At 48.5% G+C, this 22,220-nt stretch overlaps 2 protein-coding genes across 51 annotated transcripts in view; both read left to right on the forward strand.

Annotated features, from left to right (window-relative positions):
* LOC142396995 (aryl hydrocarbon receptor-like) overlaps positions 1-6,935 on the forward strand; it is a 58,723-nt gene extending 51,788 nt beyond the window's left edge. The window contains exons 11-15 of one of the 50 annotated variants that reach the window (XM_075480349.1): positions 1,299-3,570; positions 3,695-3,864; positions 3,985-5,124; positions 5,169-5,242; positions 5,317-6,935. In XM_075480349.1, coding sequence (XP_075336464.1) covers positions 1,299-1,355 — 57 coding nt within the window. In that variant the 3' untranslated portion in view covers positions 1,356-3,570; positions 3,695-3,864; positions 3,985-5,124; positions 5,169-5,242; positions 5,317-6,935. Of the gene's footprint in view, positions 1-1,298; positions 3,571-3,694; positions 3,939-3,968; positions 5,243-5,284 lie in introns of all 50 variants that reach the window. The other 49 variants (XM_075480357.1, XM_075480336.1, XM_075480347.1 and 46 more) reach the window with 49 other exon arrangements.
* Positions 6,936-17,750: 10,815 nt separating this feature from the next.
* Positions 17,751-22,220, forward strand: part of LOC142396997 (aryl hydrocarbon receptor-like) — a 56,170-nt gene continuing 51,700 nt past the window's right edge. The window contains exon 1 of the mRNA XM_075480380.1: positions 17,751-18,166. Coding sequence (XP_075336495.1) covers positions 18,126-18,166 — 41 coding nt within the window. The 5' untranslated portion in view covers positions 17,751-18,125. The remainder of the gene's footprint in view (positions 18,167-22,220) is intronic.

Genomic DNA, 22,220 nt, shown 5'->3' on the forward strand with positions numbered 1-22,220 from the left:
ACACACACAGGTAAACGCACACAGGTAAACACAGACACAGATAAACAGACACACAGGTAAACACACACACAGGTAAACACAGACACAGGTAAACGCAGACAGGTAAACACAGACAGGTAAACACAGACAGGTAAACGCAGACAGGTAAACGCAGACAGGTAAACACAGACACAGGTAAACACAGACACAGGTAAACACAGACAGGTAAACACAGACAGGTAAACACAGACACAGGTAAACACAGACACAGGTAAACACAGACAGGTAAACACACAGACAGGTAAACACAGACAGGTAAACGCAGACAGGTAAACACAGACACAGGTAAACACAGACAGGTAAACACAGACAGGTAAACACAGACACAGGTAAACACAGACAGGTAAACACACAGACAGGTAAACACACAGACAGGTAAACACACACACAGGTAAACACACACACAGGTAAACACACACAGGTAAACACACACACAGGTAAACGCACACAGGTAAACACAGACACAGGTAAACACATACAGGTAAACACACACAGGTAAACACACACAGGTAAACACAGACACAGGTAAACACAGACACAGGTAAACGCAGACAGGTAAACACAGACACAGGTAAACACAGACACAGGTAAACGCAGACACAGGTAAACGCAGACAGGTAAACACAGACACAGGTAAACGCAGACAGGTAAACACAGACACAGGTAAACACAGACAGGTAAACACACACACAGGTAAACACAGACAGGTAAACACAGACAGGTAAACACACACACAGGTAAACACAGACACAGGTAAACACAGACACAGATAAACACAGACACAGGTAAACACAGAGACAGGTAAACACAGACACAGGTAAACACAGACACAGGTAAACACAGACACAGGTAAACACAGACAGGTAAACACAGACAGGTAAACACACACACAGGTAAACACACACACAGGTAAACACACACAGGTAAACACACACACAGGTAAACACAGACAGGTAAACACAGACACAGGTAAACACAGACACAGGTAAACACAGAGACAGGTAAACACAGACACAGGTAAACACACACACAGGTAAACACAGACACAGGTAAACACAGACAGGTAAACACAGACAGGTAAACACATACAGGTAAACACAGACACAGGTAAACACAGACAGGTAAACACAGACAGGTAAACACATACAGGTAAACACATACAGGTAAACACAGACACAGGTAAACACAGACAGGTAAACACAGACAGGTAAACACAGACAGCTTTGTGATGTTTCTGTATCTTCTGTGTCTCCCCTCAGAGCGACAGAGGGTTTGTGGCTCCGGCTCTGGACGTCGCCGCCTACCTGATGGAGTAGAGCGGCTCGCCGCCGCCGCGCCGCACGGATCCAGTATAGTTTGCCTGTATCTGTGCTTATCCACACCGCTTACGTTGTCTTATTATAGCACATTATATCCCTGTGTACCATATACGCTGTCTGCTCCGCTTTCAGCTGCTGCTTTAGCAAAGATACACGTTGAGAAGAATGAAGTATAAATTCACAAGTGCGTTTACCAGGATGCAGCCGCAGCCAAAGACGTTTTTTATAAGGGAACCCGGAGTTTGACGCCATCACTCTGAACTCTGACAGGAATCTGTGGAGGAATCAGCTGTGCCTTCAGATGAGCTTCATCACGGATGACGTCATCTTTATTTTAAATGAACTGCTCGATGTAAGTGTATATTTATCTTTTGTAAGGTGCTGATCTGCTTCGGCTCTTAAAACCCGACACGTGCACAGTGCGGCCGCGCACGCCTTCATCTGTATGCAGTACAAACAGACCGTTATTGAGATTATTTCCCGCCTGTGAGCGCTCGCTGTGCAGAGCGCCGCTCGGACTCTGAACCTCGCCGTCTGTGCTCATCCTGCAACAAACTGATGACCAAAGCTGCAGGACGGTTGAATGATGCCCCCACCGCCACGCCACGCCACGCCACCGGCGTCGGCTCATTCTTCTGAAGCCAGGAAACACTCAGGAGACACGAGGCAACGCCATCAGGAAGGAAGCGTTTCAGACTCGCTCAGGGCGAGCACAAGCACGTAAAGACGTTTCATCCTGTGACGCTTCCCGCTCTCAGGTTCTGCTGGATGCGCTTCAGAGGTTTTAAAACCCAGTTTTCCTCCTTTGTTCCCACAGACTGATTAAACAAAAAAAAAAAGGATGCAGTCATGGAAGTGCCTTAAAGTGCAATACCACTACCAGCCACTAGGCTCCAGCCCTCGCTGGGTGAAATGATGCAGCGGCAGCCATGTTGGGAACTGGTCACATGATTTTATCTGCTTTAGGAAACTTTGGAAAGAAAAGGAGACACATCCGAGCTGCTCTTGGTTATTTCCATCCAGTCGAACTGAGCTCCGTCGCTTTGAGCAGGTTAACATGACACTAAGTGCGTGAGTCATTGAAAGGAAACGGCTGAAAACAGCTAAAGGGAAGCTCTAAAAAGATAATTTTTACATTTTTATAAAGTTTTTAAGGCACTTGAAGTCGTTTAAAGTCAGAAACAGAATAAAGCAGCGTTGCTTTGATGTGATTAAAGACAGAAGTTAGATTTCTGATCCTCAGCCAGGAGCCACCTGCTGCTGGAAGCTGGTTTCTCTACCTTTAAAGGTGATAACTTAACCTTTAAAGCACAAATTACAGCGGCCCTGCGGCCGGTTGTCCTGGCTGAGGATGTCACATCAGTACTGGATTATTATTGGCTGTCATCAGTAAATGTTTGAATCAGGAAATAGTTTAAAAACCAGCAGGAGTCTGAAGCCGAGCAGGTAAACACAGACAGGTAAACACAGACAGGTAAACAGACACAGGTAAACAGACACAGGTAAACACAGACAGGTAAACACACACAGGTAAACACAGACAGGTAAACACAGACAGGTAAACACAGACAGGTAAACAGACAGGTAAACACAGACAGGTAAACGCACACAGGTAAACACAGACAGGTAAACGCACACAGGTAAACACAGACAGGTAAACACACACAGGTAAACACACACAGGTAAACACAGACAGGTAAACACACACAGGTAAACACAGACAGGTAAACACACACAGGTAAACACAGACAGGTAAACACAGACAGGTAAACACACACAGGTAAACACACACAGGTAAACACAGACAGGTAAACGCACACAGGTAAACACAGACAGGTAAACACACACAGGTAAACACAGACAGGTAAACACACACAGGTAAACACACACAGGTAAACACACACAGGTAAACACACACAGGTAAACGCACACAGGTAAACACAGACAGGTAAACACACACACAGGTAAACACAGACAGGTAAACACACAGACAGGTAAACACACACAGGTAAACGCACACAGGTAAACACACACAGGTAAACACACAGACAGGTAAACACACACACAGGTAAACACAGACAGGTAAACACACAGACAGGTAAACACACACAGGTAAACACACACAGGTAAACACAGACACAGGTAAACACACACAGGTAAACACAGACAGGTAAACACAGACAGGTAAACACAGACAGGTAAACACAGACAGGTAAACACAGACACAGGTAAACACAGACACAGGTAAACACAGACACAGGTAAACACAGACAGGTAAACACAGACACAGGTAAACACAGACACAGGTAAACACAGACAGGTAAACACAGACACAGGTAAACACAGACACAGGTAAACACAGACAGGTAAACACACAGACAGGTAAACACACAGACAGGTAAACACAGACACAGGTAAACACACAGACAGGTAAACACAGACACAGGTAAACACAGACAGGTAAACACACAGACAGGTAAACACACACACAGGTAAACACAGACAGGTAAACACAGACACAGGTAAACACAGACAGGTAAACACAGACAGGTAAACACAGACACAGGTAAACACAGACAGGTAAACACAGACACAGGTAAACACAGACAGGTAAACACAGACACAGGTAAACACAGACACAGGTAAACACACAGACAGGTAAACACAGACAGGTAAACACAGACACAGGTAAACACACACAGGTAAACGCACACAGGTAAACACAGACACAGGTAAACACACACAGGTAAACACAGACAGGTAAACACAGACAGGTAAACACAGACAGGTAAACACAGACAGGTAAACACAGACACAGGTAAACACAGACACAGGTAAACACAGACACAGGTAAACACAGACAGGTAAACACAGACACAGGTAAACACAGACACAGGTAAACACAGACAGGTAAACACAGACACAGGTAAACACAGACACAGGTAAACACAGACAGGTAAACACACAGACAGGTAAACACACAGACAGGTAAACACAGACACAGGTAAACACAGACACAGGTAAACACACAGACAGGTAAACACAGACACAGGTAAACACAGACAGGTAAACACACAGACAGGTAAACACACACACAGGTAAACACAGACAGGTAAACACAGACACAGGTAAACACAGACAGGTAAACACACACAGGTAAACACAGACAGGTAAACACAGACAGGTAAACACAGACACAGGTAAACACAGACAGGTAAACACAGACACAGGTAAACACAGACAGGTAAACACAGACACAGGTAAACACAGACACAGGTAAACACACAGACAGGTAAACACAGACAGGTAAACACAGACACAGGTAAACACAGACAGGTAAACACACAGACAGGTAAACACACAGACAGGTAAACACACAGACAGGTAAACACAGACACAGGTAAACACACAGACAGGTAAACACAGACAGATAAACACAGACACAGGTAAACACAGACAGGTAAACACACAGACAGGTAAACACACAGACAGGTAAACACAGACAGGTAAACACACACACAGGTAAACACAGACACAGGTAAACACAGACAGGTAAACACACAGACAGGTAAACACACAGACAGGTAAACACAGACAGGTAAACACAGACACAGGTAAACACAGACAGGTAAACACAGACACAGGTAAACACACACACAGGTAAACACAGACAGGTAAACACAGACAGGTAAACACAGACACAGGTAAACACAGACACAGGTAAACACAGACACAGGTAAACACAGACAGGTAAACACAGACACAGGTAAACACACACACAGGTAAACACAGACAGGTAAACACAGACAGGTAAACACACACACAGGTAAACACACACACAGGTAAACACAGACAGGTAAACACACACAGGTAAACACAGACAGGTAAACACACACAGGTAAACACACACAGGTAAACACACACAGGTAAACACACACACAGGTAAACACAGACACAGGTAAACACACACAGGTAAACACAGACACAGGTAAACACACACACAGGTAAACACAGACAGGTAAACACAGACACAGGTAAACACACACAGGTAAACACAGACACTTCAGCTCATCTCTCGGTGCTTTAAACTCGGACCGCAGTCTTTAGTCCGGCTGGATGGAACTGAGCCAGCAGAGTTCTGGTGTTCTTGGTGCTTTCAGACTTTAGGTCTTTATTGTCTCATCACTACAGAAGCAACGTGGACGGTTTCATGAAGCTGAGCAGCTTCAGCAGCAACTCGGCAGCTTCCGTGGATTCCTGCGGCTCTGCAGGACCTCAGTATTTGAACTTTCCCCTGACCCTGATACCTGACCCCAGACACCTGAACCGGACCCAGACCCCTGACCCAGGCCCTGAACCGGACCCGGTCACCACTTCACTGCAACGCCCACAGATTGGTGTGGCCCCCTGACCCAGACCCTGACCCTAGACCCTGACTCCAGACCCAAGACACTGACCCAGACCGTGACCCTAACCCCGACCCTGACCCCAGACCCAGACCCTAGACCCTGACTCCAGACCCAAGACACTGACCCAGACCGTGACCCTAACCCCGACCCTGACACTTGACACCTGACCCCAGACCCTGGCCCAGACCCTAGACCCCGAACCCCAGACCCTAGACCCTAACCCTGACACCTGACCCCAGACTCTAGACCCTGACCCTGACCCAGACCCTAGACCCTGGCCCAGACCCAGACCCTAGACCCTGACCCAGACCCTAGACCCTAGCCCAGACCCAGACCCTAGACCCAGACCCAGACCCTAGCCCAGACCCTAGCCCAGATCTAGACCCTGGCCCAGACCCAGACCCTAGACCCTGGCCCAGACCCAGACCCTAGACCCAGACCCAGACCCTAGACCCTGGCCCAGACCCAGACCCTAGACCCAGACCCAGACCCTAGACCCTGGCCCAGACCCAGACCCTAGACCCAGACCCAGACCCTAGACCCTGGCCCAGACCCAGACCCTGACACCTTACCCTGACCCCGAACCCCAGACCCAGACCCTAGCCCAGACCCAGACCCTAGACCCTGGCCCAGACCCAGACCCTAGACCCTGGCCCACACCCAGACCCTAGACCCAGACCCAGACCCTAGACCCTGGCCCAGACCCAGACCCTGACACCTTACCCTGACCCCGAACCCCAGACCCAGACCCTAGACCCAGACCCAGACCCTAGACCCTGGCCCAGACCTAGACCCAGACCCTAGACCAAGACCCAGACCCTAGACCCTGGCCCAGACCCAGACCCTAGACCCTGGCCCAGACCCAGACCCTAGACCCAGACCCAGACCCTAGACCCTGACCCAGATGTTGGACTGTGAAGCAGACGTGTGATGACTGTAGCCACTATGAAAAACCTGGAGCCAAATGTTAGATTCAAAGTCTGACAGCTGTCATATTTCTGTTCTTTGTTTTAAAAAAAATGAAAGAAAAGAGAAAAAAAATTCAACGTAATTCACTTTTATTTAGCCAAGTACTTAAACTATATCAGTGCCGTAATATATGTTAAACAGTAACCAGCATTTGTGTTATATTAAATGCTTTTTCATAAACACGTGTGCAATCATTCAACTGTTGTTCGGCTCCTTTTATTCACACATCTGTCCACATCTGTCACTTCGATAACCCATCAGAACATTCTGGAACCTTCCTGCCGTGTAACTGTGTCTCATCTTTTTGCTCTGATTTAATTTAACATTTTTTACGTCGTTTTTCATGTTGAACAGAAACTGACAAAATACAAGAGAAATACGAAGATAAATGGCTGAATAAATCAATCAATATGCTGATAAATGACCCAAAAATGTATGAAATGGGAAAAACTCGTATTCACCAACTTTCATTAAAAGAATAATCCGCATAACAAAGCAAAAATACACAGAAATTTAGGAAATAAATCAGTTTTATTTTATAAAGAAAATGATTCAGATATTAAAACATCTATAAAATAACAAATTATAAAATTATTTCATTTAAAAACTTTAGAATGAAAATAAAATGCCATATTATGATAGAATTATTATTGTATTATAATAATTCCACCAGGTTAATGTTTAATCTGCAGCGAACTCAGAGAGTCGGAACTTTTGAATGTTTGTTAATGAAAAGTTGACATTAAATTCAGAGTGCAGCTGACAGAAAGAGGCTTTAACACTTCCAGCACCTCTCTGTACATCAGGTTTGGTTGTTTACGCTACGACATGAAATACTGTTTTCATTTTTATTCAACCGTGAATATTTAATATTTATATAAAATCACAGCTGCAATGACACCTTGTGTCCAGCAGGGGGCTCCCTCCTCCTTCACTTGCTGTGCTGAGGAAGAATATTCCTGTTTGTGTTGTAGAAAAACAGGAATAACCTCCTTTAAATGTGTTTAAAGATTTCAAAAACATCAGCCAGTGTGATTAATTAGTTGTTCATCAGAATGAAAAAGACTTTTCACCATAAAGAAAAGAAAAAGAGCAAAAAGATCAGCTGAGCAGCTTCATTTCTTTATAAATTTACAGTAAAAACAGGAAGCAGCTGCAGAGATTCACTGAAACATGTTCCAACATGAACATAAACCCAGAATCTGAGGCAGAACCAGAGTTAGTTCAGTTCTGAGCAGCTTTAAAGTGAATATCTGCAGATGTTTCAAGTCTTCAGGAATATTTCTCCAGGCTTCTTGAAGGACATCCCAAGGGTTTGTGCCCCACACAACGGGACTGTAAACCTGGCTGAAAAAGGATCTGACTACTTCCTGGAAGCACTTCAGATGTACTGTGGCTTTGTGTGTGTAAAATGAGAGGAATAATGATGATGAAGTCCAGATGTTTCTCTGCAGCTGTACCATCACAGGCTCCTCTTGTTCCAAACAGAATCCCAACGATGGCTCTCCGAACCACAGCTCCAGTTTTCCTGCTCCGCAGACTCGCTCTGAGGTCGGCGGACAAAGAGCCTGCGTGCAGATGGAATATTACATCCATCTGATTCTCTGAGGCAGAAACACGGCGTCGGGGTCAGATCTGTTTTAAGAGCTGCCATGTCTTCTCTTCCCAGTTTAATAACACTTTATTATATGTATGATAATTGAACTTACACTTTTCTAATTGAATAAAATATGTAGCCTAGGCTTTCCCTCACTTACTTTTTTTGCTAGTCATCTCAATAACCTCTAAAATTAAATTATTTGGAGTTCAGGTCTGACAGAGTTGACGTAAGGAAAAAAACAATGCAGCTAGCTAAGCTAGCTAATGCTAAGCAACTGCCAACATTCCAGCAACCAGCCAGCTAATTTTGGCAGGTTCAGGTTGGGTTCGGGGGACCTATCAGAGGGCTGTGCTGGGGCCTGGTCACCTTTAAACTAAGGTCAGTTAAATCTGAAATATTTAGAGATTCCATTTCTGATCTCTGCAGTGTGGGATAATGTGTCAAAGTCCCTTTAAAGCAACCTCCACACCAGAGAATCTTCCTCCAGATGACTTTTAGGAAGGGAAACATCCTTCAACATGTCACAGAGATTTATACCTGAGCACAGGATGAGCCTACAGCTCCTCACCAACAGTGAAACACTCCTCCATGTTTGTGCTGTGAGCAGCAGTGTGACAGATCAGACTGAAGCCTCTGCTGTCAAACAGGACAACCTTGACCCCTGAATGGACGGACCAAAGTGCCCCCCCATCGCTCTGCTGCGCTGAGAGCATGAAAAACACATTTACAGCTGTGGTGCGAGGCCGTCCCACCGGGCATTCAAACCATCCGCCCTCATCTGCAGGAGGCCCAGCCCAAAGTCAGAGGGAAGGAACATTTAACAGGTTCACAGAAATGTTTGTTTCAGTTACAACTGGGTCACAGATTCCTGTTTTCATGCATGTCAATGTGGAAATGACTCTATAGAGGAAGACGAGTTCACTGCATTCCGTTACGAATCGGAGAAAGGTTCAATTCAGTAACAAATTATATATAAATATTATCCCTGCAGAATTAATTAGTATCAAAGATCAGCTGCTGTTACAGATAACAGAATAAAACATAAACCAGCTGACAAACCTTCAGAGGTCTCCATCAGTGGGTTGGCCTGTTGTTTCTGTAGCTTAGCAACAGCTCAGCTGATGATGTCACAGACAGCGTCAGCAGGTAACTGATGATGTCACACACAGCATCAGCAGGTAACTGATGATGTCACAGACAGCGTCAGCAGGTAACTGATGATGTCACACACAGCATCAGCAGGTAACTCAGGTGAACTCTCTCAGCAGACAACATGGACAGAAGCTCCCAGCCAGCAGTTCAACATCTGGGCTGCAGAGACTCCAGAGACTGTTGTTAACCAGCTCTGTGATCCTCCTCCTTTCCTGTTAGCGCTCTGTCTGCAGTCTCTGTCTGCCCGGATAGTCTTAGAGCTGAGCAGAGAGCTGTTAGAGCTGTTCCTGCAGCCAGGTCCATTTTATCCACCAGTGAGCTCACATTTCCCCTGATGATCAGGAGAAGAAATGGTTTAAACTTCCTCCTCCTTTGTCTCCATTTTGTTGCTGCTCTGCATCCTGGACGTCTCCTCTTCAGCTCATCTTGATTCGAGGTGTTTTTTCCAGGTCTTACTTGGTCTTTAGAAAGCTCAGCAGGTTAACAGCTTTCCTGTTGCCATGGTGATTACCAGCAGAAGTCTTTCCAGCAGCATCCAGACTCAGTCTGCTGCCAGCAGGGCGGCGCTGTTCTGGGAGAATTATGGGGATCACTTAGTTTTTCACACACTGCTTCTGTGGTTTTTTCCATAATTAATGACACAGTGAGATCTGTCATGTTGTTTAATCTGCGGTTTGTTCTAACACCTGATGACGAGCAGAGACCCGAACAGACATGAAATGAATGAACACAACCTGCCGGCGTGGTGGCCCACTTTCCTCCCTACATGTGTTGTGGGGGTTTCAGCGTCCTGCGGGGTCTGATCTGGTCATGTGACTCAGTGTCCGGCGTCCTGCGGGGTCCGATCTGGTCATGTGACTCAGTGTCCGGCGTCCTGCGGGGTCTGATCTGGTCATGTGACTCAGTGCACGCAGTTCCATGGCTGCACACGGAGACATATCTGCTGTCTAAACACAGCTGTGTTCAAACTCTCTCTGTTTGCACACATTCCGGCTCTGAGGTGACTGTAGGCGTGTTTTTACATTTCATAAATGAATGATTTATTGTTTGTGAGGACTCACTGATGAAATACCTGCACATGCTGCAGGGTTGAATACAAAGAGAGGGGGCAGAAGCATGCAACACAGAGGGGCTTGTTGCCCCCCTCAGCATTATGTTGTAAACTATATAAATATATCCTTTCAAATGATATAAAATGTATCTTTGATAAGCACAGATGCAAAACAAAGTTTTATAAATCTGGATCCTTAATTCGTTGGAATCAGTTTTGCATCTTTTTTTTGTTCAACAAAATAATTCTGCGTCGTTCTTTATTCAATCAGTGAAACATTTTTGCACTTAAAAAAAAACTTAAACTGAAATCTGCTAAAACAAAACTCGAGTAATGAGTCAATCTAAGTAATATTTTGTTGCAGCCAGAGTTCTGATGAGAACTAACAGGAGAGATCATATTTCTCCAGTTTTAGCTTCTCTTCATTGGCTCCCTGTTAAATTCAGAATAGAATTTAAGATTCTTCTCCTTACATATAAAGCTCTTAGTGACCGAGCTCTATCATATCTTAAAGATCTCATTGTAAGATATTTTCCTAACAGAGCACTTCGTTCCCAAACTGCAGGTTTACTTGAGGTTCCCAGAGTTTCTAAAAGTAGAATGGGAGGCAGAGCCTTCAGTTATCAGGCCCCTCTCTGTGGAACCAGCTGCCAGTTTGGGAGGCAGAGCCTTCAGTTATCAGGCCCCTCTCTGTGGAACCAGCTGCCAGTTTGGGAGGCAGAGCCTTCAGTTATCAGGCCCCTCTCTGTGGAACCAGCTGCCAGTTTGGGAGGCAGAGCCTTCAGTTATCAGGCCCCTCTCTGTGGAACCAGCTGCCAGTTTGGGAGGCAGAGCCTTCAGTTATCAGGCCCCTCTATTGTGGAATAAGCTGCCAGTAAATGTCCGGGAAGCAGACACCCTTTCCACTTTTAAGACCAGGCTTAAAACTTTCCTTTTTTATAAAGCTTATAGTTAGGTCTGTTGAATCTGATAGTGTGTCTGCTAGTGTGTCTTGTTCTGCCTCCACCTCTGGCACCTTCTATACTTTCATTGCCCCCTACCCGAACCAGGGTTTGCATCCCCACCCCGCTGTGACTGGTGTGCAGTTGGTGAGAGGCTGAGGTAGCTTGTGGCTGTAAAAAGATGGTTGTTGTGGTGTGAGGAGCAGATCTATATAGGGAGTATAGGGAATTACTCACTGAGTCTGGTCCTTTATTTTATTATTTATTTTTTCGTTAGCACAAGTTTCTTGTGTTTACCTTGAATAGGGATGGCTCAGGTAATCCTGAAACATCCCATAGTTAAGCTGCTATAGGCCCAGACTGCTGGGGGGCCTCATCTGCCACACCTTTCCTCACTTTACTCTCTTTATGTATGTGTGATATTATTGTGGTCATTAACTCGTGTTCCCCTGTTCCAACAGATATCCTTTGAATGGTGTTACAGTGCCGCCGCCGCTGCGGCCCTCCCCCCCTCCCCCCTTTCTGTCTTCTCAAACCCCAGCTGGTGGAGGCGGATGGCCACCCTTCCTGAGTCTGGTTCTGCCAGAGGTTTCTTCCTGTTCAAAGGGAGTCGTTTCTCTCCACAGTCGCCTCAGGCACGCTCAGGCCGGGAGATTGGACCGAAAAACAAAATGTTTTCAGTGCAATCTGTTGGTTTTCTTAGCTACGAAATTGTTTTTGAATTGGCTCTATATGAACGAATTGGATTATTTTATGAATTATGATTATTATTAATTAATTGAATTCCAATTGGCTTGAATTGGACTTACTATCTAAGTGCCTTGAGATGACATTTGTTGTATTTGGCGCTATATAAATAAAAATGAATTGAATTGAATTGAATTCCCGGTTCTCCTCTCGGTTCTATTCTCGGTTCTATTCTCGGTTCTCCTCTTGCTTCTATTCTCGGTTCTATTCTCGGTTCTATTCTCGGTTCTATTCTCGGTTCTCCTCTCGGTTCTATTCTCAGTTCTATTCTCGGTTCTCCTCTCGGTTCTCCTCTCGGTTCTATTCTCGGTTCTCCTCTCGGTTCTCTTCTCGGTTCTATTCTCATTTCTCCTCTCGGTTCTATTCTCAGTTCTCCTCTCGGTTCTTCTCTCGGTTTTATTGTCGGTTCGCCTCTCGGTTCTATTCTCGGTTCTATTCTTGGTTCTCCTCTCGGTTCTATTCTCGGTTCTCCTCTTGGTTCTCCTCTCGGTTCTATTCTCGGTTCTCCTCTCGGTTCTATTCTCGGTTCTCCTCTCGGTTCTCCTCTCGGTTCTATTCTCGGTTCTCCTCTCGGTTCTTTTCTCGGTTCTATTCTCGGTTCTCCTCTCGGTTCTATTCTCGGTTCTCCTCTCTGTTCTATTCTCGGTTCTCCTCTCGGTTCTATTCTCGGTTCTCCTCTCGGTGCTCCTCTCAGTGCTCCTCTCGGTACTCCTCTCGGTGCTCCTCTCGGTTCTATTCTCGGTTCTCCTCTCGGTTCTATTCCCGGTTCTCCTCTCGGTTCTATTCTCGGTTCTATTCTCGGTTCTCCTCTCGGTTCTATTCTCGGTTCTATTCTTGGTTCTCCTCTCGGTTCTATTCTCGGTTCTATTCTCGGTTCTATTCTCGGTTCTCCTCTCGGTTCTCCTCTCGGTTCTCCTCTCGGTGCTCCTCTCGGTGCTCCTCTCGGTTCTCCTCTCGGTTCTATTCTCGGTTCTATTCTCATTTCTCCTCTCGGTTCTATTCTCAGTTCTCCTCTCGGTTCTATTCTCGGTTCTATTCTTGGTTCTCCTCTCGGTTCTATTCTCGGTTCTATTCTCGGTTCTATTCTCGGTTCTCCTCTCGGTTCTATTCTCGGTTCTATTCTCGGTTCTCCTCTCGGTTCTATTCTCGGTTCTCCTCTCGGTTCTCCTCTCGGTGCTCCTCTCGGTGCTCCTCTCGGTTCTCCTCTCGGTTCTATTCTCGGTTCTATTCTCATTTCTCCTCTCGGTTCTATTCTCGGTTCTTCTCTCGGTTCTATTCTCGGTTCTCCTCTCGGTTCTATTCTCGGTTCTATTCTTGGTTCTCCTCTCGGTTCTATTCTCGGTTCTATTCTCGGTTCTATTCTCGGTTCTCCTCTCGGTTCTATTCTCGGTTCTCCTCTCGGTTCTATTCTCGGTTCTCCTCTCGGTTCTCCTCTCGGTGCTCCTCTCGGTGCTCCTCTCGGTTCTCCTCTCGGTTCTATTCTCGGTTCTATTCTCATTTCTCCTCTCGGTTCTATTCTCAGTTCTCCTCTCGGTTCTTCTCTCGGTTCTATTGTCCATTCGCCTCTCGGTTCTATTCTCGGTTCTATTCTTGGTTCTCCTCTCGGTTCTCCTCTCGGTTCTATTCTCGGTTCTCCTCTCGGTTCTATTCTCGGTTCTCCTCTCGGTTCTCCTCTCGGTTCTATTCTCGGTTCTCCTCTCGGTTCTTTTCTCGGTTCTATTCTCGGTTCTCCTCTCGGTTCTATTCTCGGTTCTCCTCTCTGTTCTATTCTCGGTTCTCCTCTCGGTTCTATTCTCGGTTCTCCTCTCGGTGCTCCTCTCAGTGCTCCTCTCGGTACTCCTCTCGGTGCTCCTCTCGGTTCTATTCTCGGTTCTCCTCTCGGTTCTATTCTCGGTTCTCCTCTCGGTGCTCCTCTCGGTTCTATTCCCGGTTCTCCTCTCGGTTCTATTCTCGGTTCTATTCTCGGTTCTCCTCTCGGTTCTATTCTCGGTTCTATTCTTGGTTCTCCTCTCGGTTCTATTCTCGGTTCTATTCTCGGTTCTCCTCTCGGTTCTCCTCTCGGTTCTATTCTCGGTTCTATTCTCGGTTCTCCTCTCAGTTCTATTCTCGGTTCTCCTCTCGGTTCTCCTCTCGGTGCTCCTCTCGGTGCTCCTCTCGGTTCTCCTCTCGGTTCTATTCTCGGTTCTATTCTCGGTTCTATTCTCGGTTCTCCTCTCTGTTCTCCTCTCGGTTCTCCTCTCGGTTCTCCTCTCAGTTCTCCTCTCGGTTCTATTCTCGGTTCTCCTCTCGGTTCTATTCTCGGTTCTATTCTCCGTTCTATTCTCAGTTCTCCTCTCGGTTCTATTCTCGGTTCTATTCTCCGTTCTATTCTCCGTTCTATTCTCAGTTCTCCTCTCGGTTCTATTCTCCGTTCTCCTCTCGGTTCTATTCTCGGTTTTATTCTCGGTTCTCCTCTCGGTTCTCCTCTCGGTTCTGGGTTCCTGGGCCCCTGGCTTCCTGGGTTCCTTGGCCCCTGGGTTCCTGGGTTCCTGGGTTCCTGGGCCCCTGGGTTCCTGGTCCCCTGGGCCCCTGGTTTCCTGGGCTCCTTGGCCCCTGAGTTCCTGGGCTCCTTGGCCCCTGGGTTCCTGAGCCCTGGGTTCCTGGGCTCCTTGGCCCATGGGTTCCTGGGCCCATGGGTTCCTGGGCCCCTGGGTTCCTGGGCTCCTTGGCCCCTGGGTTCCTGGGCTCCTTGGCCCTGGGTTCCTGGGTTCCTGGGCTCCTTGGCCCCTGGGCCCCTGGCTCCTTGGCCCCTGGGTTCCTGGGCCCCTGGGTTCCTGGGTCCCTGGGTTCCTGGTTTCCTTGGCCCCTGGGCCCCTGGGCTCCTTGGCCCCTGGGTTCCTGGGCCCCTGGGTTCCTGGGCCCCTGGGTTCCTTGGCCCCTGGGTTCCTGGGCCCCTGGGCTCCTGGGCTCCTTGGCCCCTGGGTTCCTGGGCTCCTTGGCCCCTGGGTTCCTGGGCCCTGGGTTCCTGTTCCCCTGGGTTCCTGGGCCCCTGGGTTCCTGGGTCCCTGGGTTCCTGGTTTCCTTGGCCCCTGGGTTCCTGGGTCCCTGGTTTCCTGGGCTCCTTGGCCCCTGGGTTCCTGGGCTCCTTGGCCCCTGAGTTCCTGGGCTCCTTGGCCCCTGGGTTCCTGGGCCCCTGGGTTCCTGGGCTCCTTGGCCCATGGGTTCCTGGGCCCCTGGGTTCCTGGGTTCCTGGGCTCCTTGGCCCCTGGGTTCCTGGGCTCCTTGGCCCCTGGGCCCCTGGGCTCCTTGGCCCCTGGGTTCCTGGGCCCCTGGGTTCCTGGGCCCCTGGGTTCCTGGGTCCCTGGGTTCCTGGTTTCCTTTGCCCCTGGGTTCCTGGGTCCCTGGGTTCCTGGGCTCCTTGGCCCCTGGGTTCCTGGGCTCCTTGGCCCCTGGGTTCCTGGGTCCCTGGGTTCCTGGGCTCCTTGGCCCCTGGGCCCCTGGGCTCCTGGGCCCCTGGGTTCCTGAGCCCCTGGGTTCCTGGGTCCCTGGGTTCCTGGGCTCCTTGGCCCCTGGGTTCCTGAGCCCCTGGGCTCCTTGGCCCCTGGGTTCCTGGGCTCCTTGGCCCCTGGGTTCCTGGGTCCCTGGGTTCCTGGGCTCCTTGGCCCCTGGGTTCCTGGGCTCCTGGGCCCCTGGGCTCCGGGGTCCCTGGGTTCCTGGGCTCCTTGGCCCCTGGGTTCCTGGGTCCCTGGGTTCCTGGGCTCCTTGGTCCCTGGGTTCCTGGGCCCCTGGGTTCCTGGGCTCCTTGGCCCATGGGTTCCTGGGCCCCTGGGTTCCTGGGTTCCTGGGCTCCTTGGCCCCTGGGTTCCTGGGTCCCTGGGTCCCTGGGTTCCTGGGCTCCTTGGCCCCTGGGTTCCTGGGCTCCTGGGCCCCTGGGCTCCTGGGTCCCTGGGTTCCTGGGCTCCTTGGCCCCTGGGTTCCTGGGCCCCTGGGTTCCTGGGCTCCTTGGCCCATGGGTTCCTGGGCCCCTGGGTTCCTGGGTTCCTGGGCTCCTTGGCCCCTGGGTTCCTGGGCTCCTTGGCCCCTGGGCTCCTTGGCCCCTGGTTTCCTGGGCTCCTTGGCCCATGGGTTCCTGGGCCCCTGGGTTCCTGGGTTCCTGGGCTCCTTGGCCCCTGGGTTCCTGGGTCCTTATGTTCCTGGTTTCCTTGGCCCCTGGGTTCCTGGGTCCCTGGGTTCCTGGGCTCCTTGGCCCCTGAGTTCCTGGGCTCCTGGGCCCCTGGGTTCCTGGGCCCTGGGTTCCTGGGTTCCTGTTCCCCTGGGTTCCTGGGCTCCTTGGCCCCTGAGTTCCTGGGCTCCTTGGCCCCTGGGTTCCTGGGCCCTGGGTTCCTGGGTTCCTGTTCCCCTGGGTTCCTGGGCTCCTTGGCCCCTGGGTTCCTGGGCTCCTTGGCCCCTGGGCCCCTGGGCTCCTGGGCCCCTGGGTTCCTGGTTCCCTGGGTTCCTGGGCCCCTGGGTTCCTGGGTCCCTGGGTTCCTGGGCTCCTTGGCGCCTGGGTTCCTGGTTCCCTGGGTTCCTGGGCCCCTGGGTTCCTGGGCTCCTTGGCCCCTGGGTTCCTGGGTCCTTATGTTCCTGGTTTCCTTGGCCCCTGGGTTCCTGGGTCCCTGGGTTCCTGGGCTCCTTGGCCCCTGGGTTCCTGGGCTCCTTGGCCCCTGAGTTCCTGGGCTCCTGGGCCCCTGGGTTCCTGGGCCCTGGGTTCCTGGGTTCCTGTTCCCCTGGGTTCCTGGGCTCCTTGGCCCCTGAGTTCCTGGGCTCCTTGGCCCCTGGGTTCCTGGGCTCCTTGGCCCCTGGGTTCCTGGGCCCTGGGTTCCTGGGTTCCTGTTCCCCTGGGTTCCTGGGCTCCTTGGCCCCTGGGTTCCTGGGCTCCTTGGCCCCTGGGCCCCTGGGCTCCTGGGCCCCTGGGTTCCTGGTTCCCTGGGTTCCTGGGCCCCTGGGTTCCTGGGTCCCTGGGTTCCTGGGCTCCTTGGCCCCTGGGTTCCTGGTTCCCTGGGTTCCTGGGCCCCTGGGTTCCTGGGCTCCTTGGCCCCTGGGTTCCTGGGCTCCTTGGCCCCTGGGTTCCTGGGTCCCTGGGTTCCTGGGCTCCTTGGCCCCTGGGTTCCTGGGCCCCTGGGTTCCTGGGCCCCTGGGCCGGCCTCGGGACCCCGGTCAGACCCGACTGAAGTGTATCCTTCTTGTTTGGCCCTGATGAAGATGATGATGAATCTTCATCATTTCAAAGTTGACCTCTGACCCACATTCCGTGGCCTCCATCTTCCAATCCGCACGCTGATTGGACGAGGCACCCTCTCGAGATCGCGCCCGCGTGAACCTATATTTCCAGGAGACTGTCGCGTGCCCGGGCGAACGAAGTCGGCGCGGCCCCCCCCCCCCCCCCCCCCCTGTCCCGAGTCCTAAATACTGACACGCCTACTTGAGCGCGCTCCCGACAGAAAACTGTGTCGGGCGTGCCCGCCAGTGGAATGCGCGCGCCCGTGTCTGCGGTCCTTGGGTCGGTTGGAGCGGCGGCGGCGGGGATGTGACACGTTCAAAGCTGCGCGCTGCTGTTGTGAGATGCGCACGGTTCTGGCGCAAAGTGCGCCCGTTTTTAGGTGAGAAGCGCGCACTCCTCTTCCTCAGGATGAAGAGCCGGCAGCGGCAGCAACTTCATCAGGTGCGGAACTGACGCGTTGCTGCGCGTTGCTGCGCGTTGCTGCGCGTTGCTGCGCGTTTCTGCTCCTGCGCCGCACAGGGAGCGCAGTTTGGCCCGCGTTCCTCCTTTTCAGCGCTTTCTCTTATTTCCAGCATGAGTTCACGGTGCAAAACTTGAGGATTGTAGCTGGACGTGCGTGTTTCTGAGAGATCTGTGTGCGGTTACATAAGAGGAGCGGCATGTATGCGGGACGCAAGAGGAGGAAACCCGTGCAGAGAGCGTGAGTCACCTCAGTTTTTTTTATTCTCTGACTCTCACCAAACCGTTTTAAATCCTCCATGTGTTGTTTCTCCTGTAAAACTCAGATTTTATGTGAATATTTCGTTTCCCTCTGAGGCCTTTCTGCCCTCAGAGCTCAGAGAAGCGGCTGAACCGGCAGCTTTTTGGGTAAATTTGGATGTTTTCGGGTCCCGGAGGCCCGCCGCGGCCTCATTCTGCAGCCGCGGCGGCGCGCTGCTGTCTTTCGTTCCCTTTAAAAAGCTGCTCCTTCCCCCTGAAATCACCCAAACAGGCCGTAAAACAGTCAAAGCTTTGGGATAAAATGTGACCGTGTTGTCGGTGATCCTCGGCCTCCTTTCCGGGACCCCCCCGGCGGCTGTTGCGCCATTTTCTGTCTGGACGCCCCGCAGAGGATCAGCCGGACCGTTCGGTTCCTTTTTCATCTGCTGCCTTTGATCTTTGTGTAAAATCACACATTTATCTGTGAATTAAGTCATAATCTGGGGAAAACCGCGTGTTTTTTGCTGCTTTAAATAATTCAGAAACGTTTTTAAATGCAGCTTAAAGCTTAAAAAATGACCGATAAAATGATTAATAAGTGAAAATAAAAATGAAGCTAAACTGCAGATGAATTATAGATTAAAAGCTGCTTTAAAAATCAGCTGCAGGAACAAGACACGTTCACTCATTACGCACGAACTGAGGGATGCGCGTGCACGCCGCCATTTAAATTCTGAATTCATGTTTGATTTAAGTGTGATTTTAATCATTAAATCATAACATTTAATACCAGTTCAGTTCATTATATTATATTATATTATATTATATTATTTAAGCTTATCTTATTTTATGTTATATTATTTAAGCTTATCTTATCTTATTGTATGTTATATTATTTAAGCTTATCTTATCTTATTGTATGTTGTATTATTTAAGCTTATCTTATCTTATTGTATGTTATATTATATTACATTATATTACCTTATCTTATGTTATTTGATCTTATCTTATCTTATCTTATCTTCTCTTATCTTATCTTATCTTCTCTTATATTATGTTATATTATGTTATATTACATTGCATTACTTTATCTTATCTTATCTTATATTATCTGATCTGATCTTATATCATTAACCCAGAAACCAGAAAATAAAATGTTAATCTCGGAATAATAAGACAGATGAATTTGAATCAGAATTAGCTTCATTGCACTCTCTGGTTATCTTAGCTCTCTGTTAAAGAATAAAAGATGCACAAATAATGAGTAATAATCATTTTTATCCTCTCTTTTTGTTGTTTCTATATCTTTAAGACATCTATAAGACACTTTCTGGGTTTCCATGGTGGGATTCTGTGTGAAATGAGAAGATATTTGAGTTTTTCTGATGTTAAAGGCCTGAACAGATTAAACTCTGACACTTTGAACATGAATAAGGAGTTAGAATCAGATTAAGGTCTGTGTCCCAGTGTGTGTCCCAGTGTGCGTCCCAGTCTGTGTCCCAGTCTGTGTCCCAGTGTGTGTCCCAGTGTGTGTCCCAGTGTGCGTCCCAGTCTGTGTCCCAGTCTGTGTCCCAGTGTGTGTCCCAGTGTGTGTCCCAGTCTGCGTCCCAGTCTGCGTCCCAGTCTGTGTCCCAGTCTGCGTCCCAGTCTGCGTCCCAGTGTGTGTCCCAGTGTGTGTCCCAGTGTGTGTCCCAGTGTGTGTCCCAGTCTGTGTCCCAGTGTGTGTCCCAGTCTGCGTCCCAGTCTGCGTCCCAGTCTGCGTCCCAGTCTGCGTCCCAGTGTGTGTCCCAGTGTGTGTCCCAGTGTGTGTCCCAGTGTGTGTCCCAGTGTGTGTCCCAGTGTGTGTCCCAGTCTGTGTCCCAGTGTGTGTCCCAGTGTGTGTCCCAGTGTGTGTCCCAGTCTGTGTCCCAGTGTGTGTCCCAGTCTGCGTCCCAGTCTGCGTCCCAGTCTGCGTCCCAGTCTGCGTCCCAGTCTGTGTCCCAGTGTGTGTCCCAGTGTGTGTCCCAGTGTGTGTCCCAGTCTGCGTCCCAGTGTGTGTCCCAGTCTGCGTCCCAGTCTGTGTCCCAGTCTGCGTCCCAGTCTGTGTCCCAGTCTATGTCCCAGTGTGTGTCCCAGTGTGCGTCCAAGTCTGTGTCCCAGTCTGTGTCCCAGTGTGTGTCCCAGTGTGTGTCCCAGTCTGCGTCCCAGTCTGTGTCCCAATGTGTGTCCCAGTCTGCGTCCCAGTGTGTGTCCCAGTCTGTGTCCCAGTGTGTGTCCCAGTGTGTGTCCCAGTGTGTGTCCCAGTCTGCGTCCCAGTGTGTGTCCCAGTCTGCGTCCCAGTCTGTGTCCCAGTCTGCGTCCCAGTCTGTGTCCCAGTCTGCGTCCCAGTCTGTGTCCCAGTGTGTGTCCCAGTCTGTGTCCCAGTGTGTGTCCCAGTCTGCGTCCCAGTCTGCGTCCCAGTCTGTGTCCCAGTGTGTGTCCCAGTCTGCGTCCCAGTCTGCGTCCCAGTCTGTGTCCCAGTCTGTGTCCCAGTCTGCGTCCCAGTCTGTGTCCCAGTCTGCGTCCCAGTCTGCGTCCCAGTCTGCGTCCCAGTCTGCGTCTCAGTCTGTGTCAAAAACATCTGGTTTCACACTTTAAATGTCTTTAAAAACACAAACATCTGGTTTCACACTTTAAACACGTTTAAAAACATCTGGTTTCACACTTTAAACACGTTTAAAAACATCTGGTTTCACACTTTAAACACGTTTAAAAACATCTGGTTTCACATTTTAAATGTGTTTAAAAACACAAACATCTGGTTTCACACTTTAAGCGCGTTTAAAAACATCTGGTTTCACACTTTAAATGTGTTTAAAAACACAAACATCTGGTTTCACACTTTAAATGTGTTTAAAAACACAAACATCTGGTTTCACACTTTAAATGCGTTTAAAAACATCTGGTTTCACACTTTAAATGTGTTTGAAAACACAAACATCTGGTTTCACACTTTAAATGCGTTTAAAAACACAAACATCTGGTTTCACACTTTAAACACGTTTAAAAACATCTGGTTTCACACTTTAAATGTGTTTGAAAACACAAACATCTGGTTTCACACTTTAAATGCGTTTAAAAACACAAACATCTGGTTTCACACTTTAAACACGTTTAAAAACATCTGGTTTCACACTTTAAACACGTTTAAAAACATCTGGTTTCACATTTTAAATGTGTTTAAAAACACAAACATCTGGTTTCACACTTTAAGCGCGTTTAAAAACATCTGGTTTCACACTTTAAATGTGTTTAAAAACACAAACATCTGGTTTCACACTTTAAATGCGTTTAAAATCACAAACATCTGGTTTCACACTTTAAATGTGTTTAAAAACACAAACATCTGGTTTCACACTTTAAATGCGTTTAAAAACATCTGGTTTCACACTTTAAATGTGTTTGAAAACACAAACATCTGGTTTCACACTTTAAATGCGTTTAAAAACACAAACATCTGGTTTCACACTTTAAATGTGTTTAAAAACATCTGGTTTCGCACTTTAAACGCGTTTAAAAACATCTGGTTTCACACTTTAAATGTGTTTAAAAACACAAACATCTGGTTTCACACTTTAAATGCGTTTAAAAACACAAACATCTGGTTTCACACTTTAAATGCGTTTAAAAACATCTGGTTTCACACTTTAAACGCGTTTAAAAACACAAACATCTGGTTTCACACTTTAAATGCGTTTAAAAACACAAACATCTGGTTTCACACTTTAAATGCGTTTAAAAACATCTGGTTTCACACTTTAAACGCGTTTAAAAACATCTGGTTTCACACTTTTTAAACGCGTTTAAAAACATCTGGTTTCACACATTAAATGTGTTTAAAAACACAAACATCTGGTTTCACACTTTAAATGCGTTTAAAAACACAAACATCTGGTTTCACACTTTAAATGTGTTTAAAAACATCTGGTTTCGCACTTTAAATGTGTTTAAAAACATCTGGTTTCACACTTTAAACGCGTTTAAAAACATCTGGTTTCACACATTAAATGTGTTTAAAAACACAAACATCTGGTTTC

This window comes from Odontesthes bonariensis, chromosome 12 (genome assembly GCF_027942865.1).
Source record: "Odontesthes bonariensis isolate fOdoBon6 chromosome 12, fOdoBon6.hap1, whole genome shotgun sequence".
Classification (NCBI taxonomy): Eukaryota; Metazoa; Chordata; class Actinopteri; order Atheriniformes; family Atherinopsidae; genus Odontesthes; species Odontesthes bonariensis.